We start from the raw sequence: 19,489 nt of genomic DNA, 5'->3' as shown, positions 1-19,489 counted from the left end.
AGGGGTCCAAACGGTCTAAAGGATGTAAATGTCTTCAGGAGCCTTAAGCGTTTTAAAGGGTCTAAAAAGTCTAAATGGATAGAAAGTATCTAAAGGGTCTAAAACAGGGGTTTCCAAACCCAGGGTCATGACCCGAACTTGGGTCACGAGGGCCTTCTGATGGGTCACATCATGCTGCATGGAGTGATATCTTAGTGATATACCGTATTCAAACGTTGGACAGCTTGCCAACTTCTCGCAAATACCAGTTTTTGAGGGGGGGGGGGGGGTTCACGTCGAAAGCATTTTCTCCGACAATTTTTAAGGTAGGTACCGGTACCATTTGGGTCACGAACCGAACATGATTTCATATTTTGGGTCATGGACATAAATATTTGTGAGCCTATGGTCTAAAATATCGAAAAGGGTCTAAGCAGTCTAAAGGGTCGAGGAGGGTGTAAAGAATCTTAAAAAGGGTCTTAAAAGTCTTAATTGGTCTAAAGTGTCTAAATAGGGTCAATGGGTGTAAAGGGTCTAAGCCGTCTCAAGAATGTAAAGGCCTAAGGAGTCGAAGGGGGTATGCATGAAGGGTCTTAAAAAGGCCCAAATGGTCTAAAATGTCTTAGGTGACAACTTTTTTGATCGAGCGCTTTTCCCGAAGTGCACATTTCAATTTCTTGAGTGTCTGAACGTAGCGAGCTGCATTGATGGTTTCCATTTTATGCAGGAAATCAGCATCCCAGAAGATGGTTCCCATAACTTTACTGGCAGAGGGTACTGTTTAAGACTTCTTTTTTTAGAGATGTGGAGTGATACCATTCCTTGCTTGACTGCTTAATTTCTGGGTCGAAATGGTGGAACCAACTTTCTTCACCATGTTGTTGAAGCAACTATGGTGACGCATACATGCGAGCGATTTTGTGTTCCTCCGTAAGCAAATGGGTAACCAAACGGGAACAAACTTTCCGATATCCCAAGGTCTCAATCATCTCCTGTACAGCATGCTGTCCTCTGCCAAGCTGTGCTGCAATCTCCACAACCGTCACCCTTCGGTCCTTACTGATGAGTGCATCAACTTTTTGCTCGTTGCATTCAGTCATGGCCCTCCTTGGCCGACCACAGCATGGCTGGTCGGCGATGTCTATGTTTCCATCTTTGAAGTGTTTCACCCACTTCCTGACACTGCTGGCACCCATCCTGGCACCTCCGTACACCTGACTCGATCGGCCGTAGTAGATATCTGCAGCCGAGTTGTTCTCCTTCACAAGGATTTAAACTTTACATTGGCAAAACGTCGTGTCGTTAACAGCTATTTTGTCATGATGGATTGTGGGGACACCAGTGGTGTGCATGTGCCGAGCCTGTGTTTATATTGGAGTGGATAGATGGATCGATGTCGCCAATTTCCCTCGCCGAAGGAGAGGGTATTGTATGTGGGTCCGTTTGTTTGTTTGTCCACACAGAACTTTCGTGTTTTTGTCCACAACCACTTGTCAGATTGAGACGAAATTTTCACCATCGGTGCGACAACTCATGTGGACTGTTTTAATCATAATTATGACGTCATGGGTCACATGGTGTGGCAGCAATGTCAGAAAAACTTTGGACCTCTGTATCTCTGAAATCGCACTTCGGAAAAAATTGAAACTTGGCACACGGCATTCTCCTCATGGGAAATGTGATTTTTTTTTATGACATCATAGGTGCCTTCGTTATGACGTCATTATTGCATGTGTAGAACACTACATCTGATCAGTATTAAACTTTTTGAGGGTCATCTTGGGATAACATAGTCCACAGAAAAAATTTTTATGATGTCATCGGTCACGTGATTCGGCAGCCATATTGTTTTAAAAAAAAAAAAACCTTCAAAAATTTTCTTCTCTAAAGTGGCTGAACAGATCGAGGTGAAACTTTACATATTTTGACCGCCTATCCATGAGGAACAAAAGGTTCACACATACGATGTCATCGGTCACACGGTTTGGCAGCCAGAATTATTGAACTTTTTATCGTGTGGGTTCTTTTTTCCTTTCCTTTTTTTTTTTTTTGGACTAAGGCTCACTTGGCTGTGCCTGGATAGGTTGGAGGGTAGAAGAGTAGCAGCTGAAATGTGAATCCTATCCGGGTTCCTCCTGATGACTTCATTTTTGCTTTTTGCTTGTTCGGGTTCCTTCTGATGACTCCATTGCAGGACTGTACCTATTTGGTCTTTCATTTGATCTGAATTGAATAATTTATTTTAATCCCATTCTACATTCAATTGAATGATAATAAAAAAAAACGTCATGGGTCAGGGTCAGGTGTCCAATCAAAGTGGGGTTGTGTCAAAGCGGGAGGTGTTGGTACTCGGTCATCACTGCCAGCAGTTATAGAGTGGCAGTTCTAGTTATGTCCCTTATTAATTACAAAACACACCAATGCACAAACACCACACAAATCAAGTTCTGGCGAGGGTCTGCAATCTCCGATTGCTCTTTCTAGTTTACATGTATTCTTCTATATTCAGCACAAACGTGTGGAACCCACTGATGCTCATAACTTTTGGTACAGCCCTCGTATATAAATATCAAGTCAAGCTGAAGAAAATTGACGATTATGTGACTGACCTTTGACCAATTGACCTCAAAAACAAGAATTTCTTGCGACTACCTCTACCAGATAAAGATCGGATTAAAAATGCAACCTGTCTGCGATATACATACATACATACATACATACATAACCAAGATACTTGCGAATCATAGACTTCACAAGTAACAGACTTGGTGAAATGAAAACATAACTTCTATCCAACTTCGGTGGCAGAGGTAAAAAATATTGCTCCATAAATGAACGTCAATGGCTTATTTGATTCATTGTCCCTATCTGTTATGGGAGGGATTGATTTCCTGCAACAGCAACTTTGCAGCACATAGAGCAAAACAGGCAATCCTTCACATGATCATATTCGATCTGTTAATCCAGAGTTTCTTGAAATTATTTCCCTTTCCATAATTTTTCAGGTTTTTTTAAATTCTAATCTCGTTGGTATCCAAACTGGCTTGTCGCTTCTTGCTGTAGATTTTACTGTACTTGTCAAAGGGGCTTTTGGTCGTACCCCACTCCAAGAGTTGGTTTTAATCACATTTATCATTTACATTAAAACTAAAATGGTTGTTGCTTGTGGGTGATTAATACCTGATAATATTTTCCCCATCATCGTGGTTGTTTGAGCACCAATGGATTAGGTGCCAATGTATGTGGGCTCCCTCTATCTATAATACAAAAGGAGCTCAGTCTCGGCATGCCTGTTTGGGTGTGTGCGTGCGTCCATCCGTCAACAGTTGTCCAACAGTGGATATCATGAATCAAGCAAGAACGGTACCCCCGATCTGCAAATTATATGATGTAGTTGAGGAAGGTGAGGATAGATGGGCCAGTTTCAATTTATATTGAAACAAGAACTCGTCCTCCTTCATCTTCTTCACTTATAATAATGGCGAGTCTCATTCAATACCGTTTCTCATATCGATGAGATTCAGAAAACGTTTTCTATATTCATTACTTTTTTATTTCAACATTTCCATTTTATTCAAGCAACAGTAATAGTGTTACGAATCTGGCAGCCATTTGCACACAAACAGACAGCAGTCCCCGCAGTTCATTTATTTCGATAAGTATGTGTTTATAGTCAGGGTCCCTTCCTTCTGTCTAATGGGTTAATTACATGTGTGCACTCCGAGTTACTTTTACTTTTATAGTCAGGTTTTCTACATCTGAATCCGCACAACGCCAACAAAACCCTCGCTTCACTCCTCCTCCCACGCTGCGGCCGTACGGGCGCTTCGCCCGCCCAGCTTTCACCTCTCCGACCATCGACGCCATTACGCACGTGTTCGGGACCACGGACGTGAGCGGAGGTTTCATCACCTCAGGACTGGCTCCGCCTTAGCCAGATGGAGTGTTCGGCCCAACCAATGAGGGGCGGCCACTAGTCGCCCACCAACCCCTCGTCCAATCCAGAGGCGAGTTCCTCAGAGCGGTTCCCTCGACCCGCGGGGGAGGGGAAGGATAAGAAAAGGTGGCGAGCCGTCGTGAAAAAGAGAAACAGCAGGTGCAGATTATTCATTACATGAAGCTTGCCCGGAACACCACCAGTGGAATTATTAATAAGCGTGTTGCTCTGATTCGGCTTCCCTTTGCTGGAAAGAGAAGAAGCCTCGTCGCCTGCTTAGCGTTATCGTCTTGCCTGCTGGCGTTCTCGTCTACCCGTGGGTGCTCGTCTGGTCTGGTCCGTTCTCGTGCTGGTTGGCGTCCGTTGCGTCGTTCCTGGTCCCTGGTGCTTGGTGCGGCAACGGAGGTGTGGGTTCGAGTCCCACCCCCCCCCCCAAACCAGCTCGTCTCGACCAGACCGCATGAGGCGGACAGGTGCAAGCGTCGGCTCCGGCCTTCAGCTGAACTATCCTCCTCAGCTGAAGGGCCAAATAAAGGCCGCGGCCACCATTTCTTTGTGTGTGCATGCCTGCGTGCGTGCGTGTGGCGCCAGTCTGTAAGTAGAAATTGTGAAGTGTTTTTGTTCATTGTACATTTTCCTGCATATTCGGATAACTCTGCTCTTTGTGCTCCCCTGCCCCCCCCCTGATAAATATACCCCCCAATTGTTCAATGTACCAGCCCGTTGTCTGTCACTTTCTTTCATTGACCCAGCACGGTGCGTAATGAAAATTAGAGAGGCCGTGTGCCACAAGTTGTCATTGGAACCGGCGCGACTCTGGTAACTCCCGCTCGGTACGCCGGATCCGAGTCGGTACATGCGACTCAGTTCGGACAGAGTCGGCGGAGGGTGTGGTTTCCCCGGTAGCTAGACTGCGTGAGTCCTTAGGTAAATTGGAATTAGACAAGTGGACCCTACCTCACGCCGTCAAAATATTGGTGACCACGGTCCTTAATGTGACCCGTGACCTTTTGGAGTTGTCTGGGAGTCACGACCTAAATTCCCGGTGTTTGGTGGGAGACTGCTCTACTGCTCCCCCTGGTGGTCGTTTATCGCCTCTGAACCCTGGCCCACAACAATGTCACCCTATTAAAGAGTATTTCTGTTTATACACTGCCCTTTAAAGCATCACAAAGCAGGTCGCTCACTCTACTTGCAATACAGGTGAGAAAAGTACACAAACAAAAAAATCAGCTGATATTTTAATAATTTATTCACATGATTTTTAAAGGGTGATAATTCATTTTTAGCTTGCCTGTTCGAAGAACCCCCGGCGTGAGCGTGAGCGTCAGCGTGAGCGTGAAAATGTAAACGTTTTTGGTGCAAGTTATTTCCTTTCTAATGTTTTTATCCACCACATTATTTTTTAGTGATTACAATATACAAGTACATATATTGCTTTAAAATTATTTGGATCAGACTTCACTGCAATGCTTTATAATAAAAAATATGATTAGACTAGTCTTTTAAAAACGATAAATGTATAAACAGGCGAGCATTGGGTGGCTTTGACACCAACTCTCTGGTTATTTATCTAGCACGCACACACCAAGCTGAAACCGAGAAGCGACGGGTCTTAAATTCCCGTTTACGTGGTTATTGGTGTGATTAAATACTTTTTATTCCCTTTTTGTGGCAGGTTTTGCAAAAATGGAACTTCAACACAAGGCAAAAAGCAGGTACGTTTATCACAAGGTTATGAATATTTGGGAGAGGCCATTTGGCTTATGCCTGTACCACGTCTACATCTCAACACTCGTATGGATCACAGGGTGAGCTATTTATATTGCTCACCCAAGCAAGGGAAATTGTGCTGGGTACCGGTTCACAATGGGCTCTTCTTTTCGAATGATAGCCTTCTTTCAACATACATAAGCATGTCTTGTGCTGGACAATGGGCAAACTATTTCAGCACAAATCAATATTGGACTTCTAGTTATTTCCCCGTGCATGTGGAGCTAAAAACGGAGTTAAGCAATTGGTTTATGTCTTCATCCGTCTGTCTGTCTTATAAGTTTATGATGGGGGGGGGGTGGAGGAGAGCAAAGATGGGACAGAGTTGGGAGGGGGGGAGGCTGAGGCTTGTTTGTTGAGCAGTTGTCCAGTCAGTAACTGTGGGGGATTGGGGGCTGGGGGGGGGTGATGCAATCACTGCGGGTAATGTGATAGTTATCAATCTGGATGTATTAACAAAACCTCTCATGGAGACTGATAATGATGATCATGATTACTACATAGATTTATGTTCACCGAATTGCCAGCAGATCGTCTGGCATGGCAGCATAATCTTTTCTATGCGAATACTCGGTGGCAGAATCTGGTATACCCAGCACTACGAGTATACTCGTAGTAGGAAGTCAACGTGTTAAAAAATCATTATTTTATGAAAATTGAAGTATATACTCGAACACTGCATGGAGTATTGTGTTCCATGAACTCTCCAGTTAAATCTGTTTGTTTCCTATCTTTTAATACAAGTGTTCTAGATTTGAAAGCCTCTAGTTGTGTAATAAATAATTAAATTTGTACAATTGCTTAGGTTTAAATTGTAGTTTTGGTACGGGTTAGAGCAGACTGTTTTAGTATGTGCGTTGCGCGTATTAATGCATCTGTCTGTGATCAGCAGGAGACTCAACCTGAAGTATATGATGACTCCGGTGGCAGCAGTTCTGATGAAGAAGAGGAAGGACCAGTTGGACAGCAGCGTGTACGGCAAGAGCTGCTGGCAGCACTGCTTCGTGGAGTAAATGATCGGGAGGAAAATGGACAATGGTCTAAACATGAGGTTGATGGAGACATGTTGCACAGCAGTGATACAACGCAAGAGCTTGAGGAGGAACTTACGGATACCGAAGCAAATACAAGTACGGTGAAGGCTCAAGACATTGAGCTGAAGGGTGGGGTTGCAGTTAAGACTGCTCAAGAGGAAAACGATGAAGTGCAGAAAGAGGAGAAAGGGCAAAACACAATGGTGAATAAGGAGGATATGGAGTTTTTTGACCAAAGACAGGAAATGGAATTTAGCCTGGATAATGAAGCCAAGGGCAGTGATGATGATGATGAAGAAAAAGAAGAAATTCAGCAAAAATCTGAAGTTAACCAAGGTGAGTTTGATAATTATATATGTGTATGTTTTCATATATTGTTGTACGTTCAGGTTTCCCAGTCCGAATCCCAACAAACTGCGTCAAAGCGGTCATGCCAGCCAACTGATTTGGGCGCTCCGAACAGGGTCTCAAGCCTGTTTGCTGTGTTATCGTGTTCCGGTGGAATGCCTGAGCTATTCAAGCAACACGCTCGTTGTAACGTTTGCCTGATCACCCAAATTAGTGACCCGAGCAGTGACCACTCGGACGCAGGTACGTCGTCTCGTCCTGGGTGCTAACTGCCACAAACCCATTCAGTCCTTTTAAAGGACTTTAATAGCCAATATGGCTTGGAATCAGACACTTAAATCACTCTGAGACCAAGTGAAGTATGAAAATGTATTGGAGAAGCAATACAATTATTTATGAGCTACAAACTCCTGCATGCCCCGAGTAACGTACTTTAAGGTACTTAGTAGTTTTTGTCTAAATCAGTCCATACTTATCTATGTACTCAGACATTTCCTCAGGAGAAGGACCAGGGAGACTTTGACAGGACAGAAATACCGCTGCTGCGTAGTGGGACGCAGCAAGAACCAAAGTGGAAAATGTGGTCCGTCAGGAAAACAGTTGATTCTGCAAGCATGAGGCAGCTGGATGGGAAGGCAGGTCCAGCATGTCTTGCGGTGGGGACTGATGGTAAGAGGGCTTTCAACAACCAGGTGGATGTCTCATGCCGACAAAGGCACTGGGCAATCACGTGCAGCTCTCGCCCATCAGATCTTGGAGTATCACCCACCTGTCACCCCTGCGAATCGGCACCCCCTTTTATGGTCTTAGCCTCACCTTAATCTGTGATGCCACCAATACCACCCCGCTTGGCTGTCATTGGCCCAATCCGTGAGTGAGGCATCCCGCTATGACCTCTTACTTAGATCGGTGGTGTGAGTTTTGGTCATGATGGTGGCTTTTCCTGCCTGAACTTGTGTCGATGGCCTGTCTGATCATTTAAAACGACATGACAGATGATAGAAGGCTAAAACTTGGAAAAGGGGTCAAGCGAAAGCAGTGTTGGACACACTCATGTTGTGCAGGAATACAGCAGCTTTCTATACACATAATGATGCATAGTCCTGTATCACAATGAAATTATCGAATGATTATGCTAATACATGCACTTACACTAAGGGAACCGTCATTATACTGTTACGGATTCGCGCCCGCCGGCGTGCTGACGGCCACGTAACTCGAATCGCGGCACGTCGCCCACCGGACGGACAATCCAGTCGTGACCCTCTCGGACTAACGCCGGGAACCAGTCACGGGTGGACCTTTCGGTCTCACCGCGATCGAGCCAATCGGCCCCCGCGTGGGATAGGGTTGCTCGCCAAATTCGACCTACCTAAGTACCCACACGGAGGGTAGACCGGGCGATCGCACCTCGCCGCAGGTCGACTTCGGACACGGGCCACTTAAGCGACCCGTTCCGTACTATCGGGATAACCGAGCGGTGTTATCGTCGGCCTCGACGGTTGGATTAATTATCGGGCGTATTCAGCCCACTACCAACCCTTTACGTGAAGCAAGATGAGGATTCAATGAAAGAAATGACGAAGCGAAGCGGGAAAACAGTTCAACATAAAGCACATTTATTCGCGATGAACGGAAAGCACACATATACAATTCCACCAAAAGCACATAGAAAAGAAGAAGACAAAAAGCAAATGCGACAATGCAGATCTAATACCGACTACGCGAGCACACGGCAACACTTATACAATTTTACTTCACAGACGGCGCCGACAACACACATTCCCAAAGCAAAAGAAAAGAGAACCACCCTCCAGGATGAGGGGGGTAGGCGGGCCTGGGGCCGAGACCGTGTCGGGCCTACCCGTCTGGTGATGAGACGCGGAGCGGCGGTGGTGCCTCAACTCCGCGGGCCTCGCGGACAGTGTCCGGCAGGGGGTGGGAAGGGGGCCCCCTTGGTCGCACTATCTCAGCGCGGGGGGAAACAGGAGGGGGTTGCTGATGCTCGGGGAAAGGAGGATTTTTACTCTGTCTCGGGTCCCGCGACGAGCGTCTCCACCTCGACCAGGTCGCGCCGTCGGCCTCCCTGGTGTGCAGCTCCCGGCACCGACGCGAGCACCCCCTCGTCTGCCTTCGCCGCCGCCGCCTCTCCACAGCTCCGTCCCCTTCGCTCCGACTCCAACTCCGAACTCTTCCTCCTGCGAACTTCCCAACTGCACTCAACTCCAACGCACACGACGACACTTTTCTGACGAATGCAGCCGCTTATATAAGCCCCGTGGCTTCGCCTTTGACCCCCTGCCTTCGACCTTTCACCTCGCTCCCCATTGGCCCGAGAAAAAGTGGGCGTGAATGCTTTTTGATCCATGAATTTGCATATAGCGACCGCCCTCCAACGCCCTGGAGGCGGGGCCAAATTGCCCCTTGCTCACCGATTGGACGGAACAAAAGTGGGCGTGAGTCGTTTTTGATCCGTTTTTGGAGCGGAAAGTCCGTGGTTTTGTACACGCTGTTCGGCGCGCGCCCTGCACGAGTCCAATACCGGTACCCACAAGCGGCGCAAGAACGGTGGCGATGCGACGGTTGCGAGGTGTGACGGTAAAGGTCGTGGCTGCTGTGGTGAAGCGGCGTTGTGGTGGGTGGTTGATGTTGTGATGATTGTTGAGACGCGGTTGGCAGTGGTGATAATGGCGGTTGGTCCAAAATAAAGATAGTAAAAGAAAAACGGCTATCCTGAAGAGTCGCAGCACGCATAAATGACATGTATTCCCACTAGACCACGGGTTTGGGCCTAACTACACATATACTTACCGAGATATCTCACCGAAGGGACCTGAATGGTGGTTTGCGAATTTGGTCAACCACAACAATACTATGCAAATTAACCCTTAGAACGCATTCCCACAACAATATATATATATATATATATATATATATATATATATATATATATATATATATATATATATATATATATATATATATATATATATATTGTTGCGGATTCGGGCCCGCCGGCGTGCGAACGGCCACGTAACTCGAATTGCGGCACGTCGCCCACCGGACGGACAATCCCGTCGTGACCCTCTCGGACTAACGCCGGGAACTAGTCACGGGTGGACCTTTCGGCCTCACCACGATCGTGCCAATCGGCCCCCGCGTGGGATAGGGTTGCTCGCCAAATTCGACCTACCTAAGTACCCACACGGAGGGTAGACCGGGCGATCGCACCTCGCCGCAGGTCGACTTCGGACACGGGCCACTTTAAGCGACCCGTTCCGTACTATCGGGATAACCGAGCGGTGTTATCGTCGGCCTCGACGGTTCGATTAATTATCGGGCGTTTTAGCCCACGACCAACCCTTTACGTGAAGTAAGATGGAGATTCAATAGAGGAAAAGACGAAGCGAAACGGGAAAACAGTTCAACATAAAGCGCATTTATTTCGCGATGAACGGAAAGCACACATATACAATTACACCAAAAGCAAATGTAAAAGAAGCAGAAACACACAATAATGCACAAAAAGCAAATGCAACAATGCAGATCTAACCGACTACCGAGCACACGGCAACACTTATACAGTTTTACTTCACAGACGGCGCCGACAACACATATACCCAAAGCAAAAGAAAAGGACCACCCTCAAGGATGAGGGGGGTAGGCAGGCCTGGGGCCGAGACCGCGTCGGGCCTACCCGTCTGGTGATGGGCCGCAAGATGGCGGTGGCGCCCCGACTCCGCGGGCCTCGCGGACAGTGTCTGGTAGGGGGTGGGAACGGGGCCCCCTTCTCGCACTATCTCAGCGGGGGGGGAAACAGGAGGGGGTTGTTGATGCTCGGGGGGGGGGGGTGGATATCTCCCTGTCTCGGGTCCCGCGACGAGCGTCTCCACCACGACCTCGGTCGCGCCTCCGGCCTCTCCCTCCGCAGCTCCCCGACTCCGACACGAGCACCCCCTCGACCGTCTTCGCCGCCGCCACCTCTCCACAGCTCCGTCCAACCGCCCTCTCCGTCTCCTCTCTTGACTCGTCCCAACTCTTCACTGACTCCGAACTCTTCACTCTCTCCCCTCCGAACTCTTAACTCTCTCCCCTCCGAACTGAACTGTTTGGCGAGCGCGGCCCCTTATATGCCCCGTGGCCTCGCTCCTTCACTTTCGACCCTTTACCTCCGACCCTTCACCTCTAACTGGCTCCCCATTGGACCGAGGAAAAGTGGGCGTGAATGCTTTCTGATCCATGAATTTGCATATAGCGACCACACTCCAACGCCCCTGGAGGCGGGGCCAAATCGCCCCACGCTCGCCGATAGGACGGAACAGAAGTGGGCGTGAGTCGTTTTTGATCCGTTTTCTTCGGAAAGGCCGGCGCTTTTGCACCCCTGCTCGGTGCGCGCCCTGCACGAGTCCAGTATCGGTGCCCACAAGCGGCGTGGGAATGACGGTTATGCGATGGTTGCGAGGGCGAGTTGTGACGGTAAAGGTCGTGGCTGTTGTTGTGAAGCGGCGTTGCGGTTGGTGGTTGTTGTGTGATGGCTGTTGAGACGTGGTTGGTGGTGGTAGTAATGGCGGCTGGTCCAAAATAAAGTTAGTAAAAGAAAAACGGCTATCTAGAAGGGTTGCAGCCCGCATGAATGACATTTATTCCCTCTAAACAACGGGTTTGGGCCTAACTACACATATACTTACCGAGATATCTCACCTAAGGGACCTGAATGGTGGTTTGCGAATTTCGTCAACCACAACAATATATATATATATATATATACAGTGGGGAGAACAAGTATTTGAGACACTGCCGATTTTGCAGGTTTTCCCACTTACAAAGCACGTAGAGGTCTGTAATTTTTATCATAGGTCCACTTCAACTGTGAAAGATGGAATCTAAAACAAAAATCCTGAAAATCACATTGTATGATTTTTTAAATAATTAATTTGCATTTTATTGCATGAAATAAGTATTTGATCACCTACCAACCAGAAAGAATTCCGGCTCTCACAGACCTGTTAGTTTTGTCTTTAAGAAGCCCTCCCATTCTCCACTCATTACCTGTATTAACTGCACCTGTTTGAACTTGTTATTTGCGTAAAAGACAGCTGTCCACACTCAATCAATCAGACTCCAACCTCTCCACAATGGGCAAGACCAGAGAGCTGTCTAAGGACATCAGGGACAAAATTGTAAACTTGCACAAGGCTGGGATGGGCTACAGGACAATAGGCAAGCAGCTTGGTGAGAAGGCAACAACTGTTGGCGCAATTATTAGAAAATGGAAGAAGTTCAAGATAAGTCAATCTCCCTCGGTCTGGGGCTCCATGCAAGATTTCAACTCGTGGAGGCTCAATGATCATGAGAAAGGTGAGGGATCAGCCCAGAACTACACGGCAGGACCTGGTCAATAACCTGAAGAGAGCTGGGACCACAGTATCAAAGAAAACCATAAGTAACACACTACGCCGTCATGGATTAAAATCCTGCAGCGCACGCAAGGTCCCTCTGCTCAAGCCAGCGCATGTCCAGGCCCGTCTGAAGTTTGCCAATGACCATCTGGATGATCCAGAGGAGGAATGGGAGAAGGTCATGTGGTCTGATGAGACCAAAATAGAGCTTTTTGGTTTAAACTCCACTCGCCGTGTTTGGAGGAAGAAGAAGGATGAGTACAACCCCAAGAACACCATCCCAACCGTGAAGCATGGAGGTGGAAACATCATTCTTTGGGGATGCTTTTCTGCAAAGGGGACAGGACGACTGCACCGTATTGAGGGGAGGATGGATGGGGCCATGTATCGCGAGATCTTGGCCAACAACCTCCTTCCCTCAACAAGAGCATTGAAGATGGGGCGTGGCTGGGTCTTCCAGCATGACAACGACCCGAAACACACAGCCAGGGCAACTAAGGAGTGGCTCCGTAAGAAGCATCTCAAGGTCCTGGAGTGGCCTCGCCAGTCTCGAGACCTGAACCCAATAGAAAATCTTTGGAGGGAGCTGAAAGTCTGTGTTGCCCAGCGACAGCCCCGAAACCTGAAGGATCTGGAGAAGATCTGTATGCAGGAGTGGGCCAAAATCCCTGCTGTAGTCTGTGCAAACCTGATTAAGAACTACAGGAAACGTCTGTTCTCTGTAATTGCAAACAAAGGTTTCTGTACCAAATATTAAGTTCTGTTTTTCTAGTGTATCAAATACTTATTTCATGCAATAAAATGCAAATTAATTATTCAAAAATCATACAATGTGATTTTCAGGATTTTTGTTTTAGATTCCGTCTTTCACAGTTGAAGTGTACCTATGATAAAAATTACAGACCTCTACGTGCTTTGTAAATTGGAAAACCTGCAAAACCGGCAGTGTATCAAATACTTGTTCTCCTATATATATATATATATATCTCGTTTCACATGAAAGTTAAACCTTTGAACACAGTTGTACTTGACTTCATTCTGCAATATCGTAAGACCCATTTCAAATGCATGTGTTAGAAGACCGGCTTGTTTCATAGAAAGACACAATAACGGCAATTGTTCCTCCTCCAGGTTGGACAGTTTACGTTTTGTATCCCACTGATACACTGGATCTGCATTCAGACCTTAATCAAAATCAAATCTGCTTGTTCTTGTCACCTAACCAACTCGTCCACCAAGTTTTGTCTAAATCAGTCCATAACTTTTTGAGATATCCTGCTATATATCGTCCTTGGTCCTGTCTCTCAATGGTAAAGAATAACTTCAAAAATGTAAAATATTCGTGTCTGGATCAGGAGGATCTTCACCAAAATAAAATAATTGGTTTTTGGGACACACTCAACTTCTCTACCAAGTTTGATCTGAATCCGTCCGTAACTTTTTGAGATATCCTGCTGACAGACAAACAGACAGACAAACAGTTGAAAACATAACATCTGTCCACCTTCGGTGGTGGAGGTAATTATAATGTATGAAATTATATAATATTTAACTGATTTGCTTTAATAGTGAAAAGTTATGGGTTGATTATGCTGTCGCTGATGTTCAGAGGGTGTTAAATAATTATTGCTCAATTAGAGCACACACAATTCTTGTTGAGCTTGTTTTGTTTTTGTCATGGAGTGAAAAATGGTATTTTAAAGGTGAGACATTTGCTTTATGCAAGGTCTGTTTCAACAATCGCTAATGTCCTGCTTGTCCTGCAGATATATTTTTGAAACACTTGGACTTTGAGATGGATGAAAAGGTTGCATCTGTCGTGTTGGAGAAGACCATGCAGGACACCGTCAAAGTAAAGGTGAGAATGAATGGTTTGCCTTCAGGCTGGAGTCGTCGAGGTGCTTGTACAAACATCACAATATCACATCACAGGGCATGGATTTTGGGAGATGCCGGTGTACTTTTACATTAACTGACTTGATTAGTCGATTACAGTCCACTGCAGGGCAAAGGCCAACCTCAACAGGGTACATTATTTTCTATTCTCTGCAATGCATGGCCATTGTACTCTGGTGAGTGTTTCTATTTCCTCTCTCCTCTAATTTTTCAGCACCCCCCTTTAATGGTCTTCGACCCTGCCTTAGTCTGCACCTCATCTCTCAATGGTGAAAACATCACATAAAAATTCTCGGATCGAGATCCGGATTCGGATTTTCCCCAAAATTGAATAGTTTCGTCCATGTCACATACCCATGCTTTCCACCAAATTTCGTCCAAATCCGTCCACAACTTTTTGTGATATCCTGTTCACAAACAAGCAAACAAACAAGAAAGATGTCGCAATGCAGCTGCAGCCATTCTTTCACTTGAAGACAAGCACGTTTCCATTTGATGGACTTTCTTCACCACTTGACAAAGCAAAAGGCCAGTTGATGTGGCCGAGTTGGCACTGTAAAACAGCAGGTATGAAGAACTGTGCAGTCCAGGTGGTATCTGGTGCAGAATGCAGCCACCTTCATGGAAGTTGCCAAGCATGTGTCCAATGTTGAGGTGATCCACATGCCTCAATCTGCAATTTATCAGCTAAATAGCTCGCTGTCCTCAATCAAGGTATTTGAGAATGCTGCTCCTATCCCAGGGATATCCCGCATGCACCATTCTTGGGTCATCAATGGAGAATCTGTCCCATTCACCTTGACGAAGGAGGCAAAAGAAGTCGCTTCCAACTGGACTGCCCGGCAGGACATCAAGATCAACGACTGGTGTGTTGTTGAATATCATGGTGAGCAGTATCCTGGAGAAATAAAAGATGTTCAGGGCCTGAACTATCAAGTATCTGTAATGGTGCCTGCTGGCCACTATTGGAAGTGGCCCACATGGGAGGACAAAATATACCACACCAGAGATAAGATACTGAAGTTGCTTGTTGCCCTGATCCGAGTTAATGCTTGAGGGGCATTATAACTTCCCTGATTTTCAATGACCTGGGGTTTGTGATTGGAATTGTCCTACAGATCATTCCCATATCTAACGCTCACCTCGACGACTCTACTAACATTCAGATACATTTTTGTTCTGGTCAACACATTAATTGTTCTCTGCAGAGTTCAAGGTTGAATGGTGGAACATGTATGCATAGACAATGGTGGAACATGTTTTTTTATTCAGGAGCTCTGCGTTTTATAAGACTTTCCACATGTTAAGATGGTTCCAAGTTCAAGTGTGTTATTTTCTTCATTTGTCAATGTCATTGGTGCTACATGCACTACATGTACATCGTGATTTGTGCTGTTTGACGTTCCACTGAGAGGAATGGATTCCATTCTTTTAATTCAAACTGAGACATATTTTCTCACTATTTTTCACAATGTCCCAGTTCTCTGTGATATTCAATTGGTTAAATGTTCCATCAAACGTTAAATTCAATTTCAACATCTTGGAAGACCAAGCGGTCTTTGAGATTCTGCATTGGCAAAATTGAGCGATCACAAAAAAATCGTGTTTTTTTTTTCAGACTGCCATTTGATCTTTACCTTTAACCTGGAAGGTACTCCAAGGGGTCTACGAAACTCTGAGTTACCATTAAAAATGGGGGGCACTATTTGTAGAAACAAACCCGACAATAGGTATCGGCCTCCCCCATCCCATATAACGAGACTATCTGGACTTTGGATCCTCGCTATGTGGGAATGCACGCACGCACGCACACACACACACACACTTTTAATTAATTGTTTTAATTGTACAATATCAGCTATTCCTAAAATATAATAAAATTTAAAGGATTGCTGAAATTACGTTGATTTTACAACATCCTATATTCAACTTTATTAAAGTTGTAAACCTCAAAACATAGTTCCTTTTTGTGTAGCAGCATAGCAAACCTGTTGTGCATTTTGTGATACAAGCACCAAATTTGGCACAAATGTACATTAATATGTTGCGAACATTTTCAGATATTGGGCCACTTGAAATTCTCTCTTTATGTCCGCCATATTGGATTTCAAAATGGCCGCCACTTGAAATCTACATTTGCTATTATCTCTGGACGTAATGCAGCTATTGACTTGATTCTGGTATCTAAATGTATGTTTTTGGGGGCAAGGAATCCAATAGAACCATTTTCAACTTAATATTATCTATCACAGTCTGTTATATAATTTTATTTGGAAATTATCTAGGCAAATTTTGGATTCAACACAATACTTTGAAAAGAATGTCTTAGTTCTGTAAATGTCTTATGTATAATACTGACATGCTACATGGTCGAGTATTTGAGGCTAGGTGTACTGGTATCTGAGGCTAGGTATATACCGGTACTGAAGATACGTGTACATAAACAGTGTCATGTTAACAAGTTCAGCATTGCCACAAGTACATGTATGTTGTTGACTCGTCGTCATGCGCAGTCCCCTTCACACACACAGAGGGCTGTGCACTGAAGGGCAGCCTTTTTGCACTTGCAGCTCCTCACACACCCTTTCTTGCACTTGCAAGAAACCAGCTCGATGCAGCTATGAGCTGCCTCAGTTAGCCTGGTCCAGTAAGGTGTGTACTCTCCTTCTCCAGTCCTTGACCAACCCCAGTTTGTTGGTGGAGGGAGCTCCGGTGCTGGCAGCAGTATCTGACCCCACACATGTCCACCTTGATACACTGCCCTCTTGACATGTTCCTCCAGAGCTGCCTTCGTTGGAGGGATGAGCTGCACATTGTTCTTCCTTGCGAAGAGTTTCCTCCTGGCCTTGTCAATGTCTGTGCATTTGCTGGTTCGATCATACAACAGGATCACGAACCTCTCGATGATGCGCATTGCATCATCTCGTATGTCACGAGATGCAGAGGACAGCAGCAGCAGCGCCTCAGTGAGTTCTGGCAGTACCGTCCAGACTGCCCACGCAGTCTTCTTGCCATGTCTATGAAAACTAGACACAGTGTCGCATCCAGTTAGAGCACGGAACATTGGCAGTGCACGAGCCTTCTCTCGTCCCAATCCAGCTGCTATTTCGTGTGCTGCTCGGTATCGGAAACTCTGGCCTGTTCCGAATGCCAGCCACAGTTTGTCTTCTGGTTGCAACTCCTGTGCCAGGGACACTGCCAGCACCACAACATCGGTGTCTACAGTCCGGATGAGTATTGCATGGTGTCCATGCTGGACTGCGTGAGATGCATGCGGCAACATCCGACTGTCAGCTTCTTCATGGTTACATGGGGCGAGTGAAGTCAGATCTGGCAGTAGTGGCTTGCTGAGCACTGCCTCCCCATCAGTAATGACGAGTTGCTTGTCCTCCTGGTCAAACCATTCCATGAGAGCTGCTGAGAGGAACCTGAACAGCTTGGTCTTGTTGCTGTCCACTCGTAGGAAGTTCTGCCAGTTTCCTGGTATGGCTGCGGCAGCCACCACACGTCTCCGCACACCTTGTCCCCGCTTTGCACGTGTACTACCTTTCAGTGAACCAGCAAGGTAAGTATACCAGACCAGATCCAGGCGTGACACTGTTTGCAGCTTTGTGGACATATATGGGATGAAGATCTGTTGTGCATACTCTTCAAAGGTCTTTGATGCAGCCGGCTTCAGCATCTGGACGATGGCTGCTCCATCAAGCACAATACAGGTCGTGACCGGAGTCTCAGTCTTTGCGTCGGAGACTTCTTTCAAGCATGTGAGGAGATCACTCTTGGTACCAGTGCAGAGGCTTCCACCATCAGACAATGCAGGAGGACATGCCTGATTCTCGTGACAAAAGAACTCCTCAAGGTTTCCATCCCTCGTCTGGCAGCCAATGTACAGGCGTGCGAAGAGTTCACGGTCATTCTTGATGGAGGCGAGCTGTTGCTGACCTATGCTCTGGCTTCTTGGAGTGGAAGTGCTGAACACCTTCAGCTTGTTATGAGGAATGGGTGCGTCCACTGCCTTTGTTCTGTCCAACAGACACTCTCTGGTGAAAGCCTCGAACTGCTCTTGGCCAATCCTCTTGGCATTCATCACGGTCTCCACAGCAGCAGGATCTGCGATCTCCTTTGTGTCCAGTTTGACTACATCCTGACTCTCCTCCTCGAATGGGTTGCCCATCTCCTCTATGACACCGATGAGAGAGCGAACATCTTTCACAAATGAGGCCTGTACACTTCGCGTCTGATCATGATGACGTGTGTCTGCTGTTTGCCGTCTCCAGTGTTGGTTCCCATCCTGGAATTCTTCGATCACCCTGGCAACTTCTGGTCCCGCAACCATCCAGCGACGTAGGGCACTGGGGTTGTCAGTGAGCCCAACTGCTCCACCGTCTCCTTTGATGCAGGCATTATTCTGCTCATGTGCCTGGTCAATCGGGATTGAAGAGAACACCCTCTGTGTTTTCTGAACGGTGAAGTGGCTTTCCCTGAATTTCCTGGCTACATCTGGGTGTTTGATGGTGAGTTTGGCCATGTCCTTCAGGTGCACTGGTAATCCACCTAGCATAGTGGGTGTGATCCAGTGCATGGAACCAGGGGACCAGCTCTGTCAGAGCATCGAGGTACATCATTAATGATCCCTGCCTGAGAGAACGCACATACACTAGAACCAACAGTTCTAGTTCCAGCACGGTTGCCCAGTAGTGAAACTGGGGGATGTCTTCTCCTCTCTGGCAACACCAGTCTTCAAACTCCGGAAGGTCCTCTGCATCCCTGGTTTCTCCCATACAGTAGTGGTTGTAGGCACAGTGTTGCAGGATGTACAATGCTGCTGCAATCACTTGATGTGCTCTTCTTGTGCGCAAGACATGGGATGCTCGCAGGAATGAGTCTGATATCCCTGCTGTCGCAATCTCAGCTTGCACAAGTGCTTGCACCCAACCACTCCCTTTCAGCCAGTCCCCCAGTGTCCTCAGTGCCGCCATCTCTATGTGGAGGCCACCAAACATCACCACTATCTGCTCTTCACCATAGCTCTCTGGCCACTTCCACTGTATCTGCTTGGTCAAAGCAAACAGTGTCTGATCAACGGTGACCACTGGTGTCTGTCCAGGATTCAAGTGTTCCAC

The 19,489-nt window shown here is 46.6% G+C and overlaps 1 protein-coding gene across 3 annotated transcripts in view; it reads left to right on the top strand.

The window, feature by feature from the left end:
- Nucleotides 1-19,489, top strand: part of UTP25 (UTP25 small subunit processome component) — a 52,472-nt gene that overhangs the window by 7,659 nt on the left and 25,324 nt on the right. For 2 of the 3 annotated variants that reach the window (XM_085870165.1, XM_085870163.1), the window contains exons 2-4: nt 5,595-5,634; nt 6,579-7,059; nt 14,237-14,328. In XM_085870165.1, the coding sequence (XP_085726291.1) occupies nt 5,595-5,634; nt 6,579-7,059; nt 14,237-14,328 (613 nt within the window). The remainder of the gene's footprint in view (nt 1-5,594; nt 5,635-6,578; nt 7,060-14,236; nt 14,329-19,489) is intronic. The other variant, XM_085870164.1, reaches the window with a different exon arrangement.

This window comes from Eptatretus burgeri, chromosome 2, assembly GCF_056783735.1.
Source record: "Eptatretus burgeri isolate ZD-2024b chromosome 2, Ebu_testis_v1, whole genome shotgun sequence".
NCBI lineage: Eukaryota > Metazoa > Chordata > Myxini > Myxiniformes > Myxinidae > Eptatretus > Eptatretus burgeri.
Note: the sequence above shows the minus strand (reverse complement) of the source record. Positions and strands in the feature narration are given on the sequence as shown.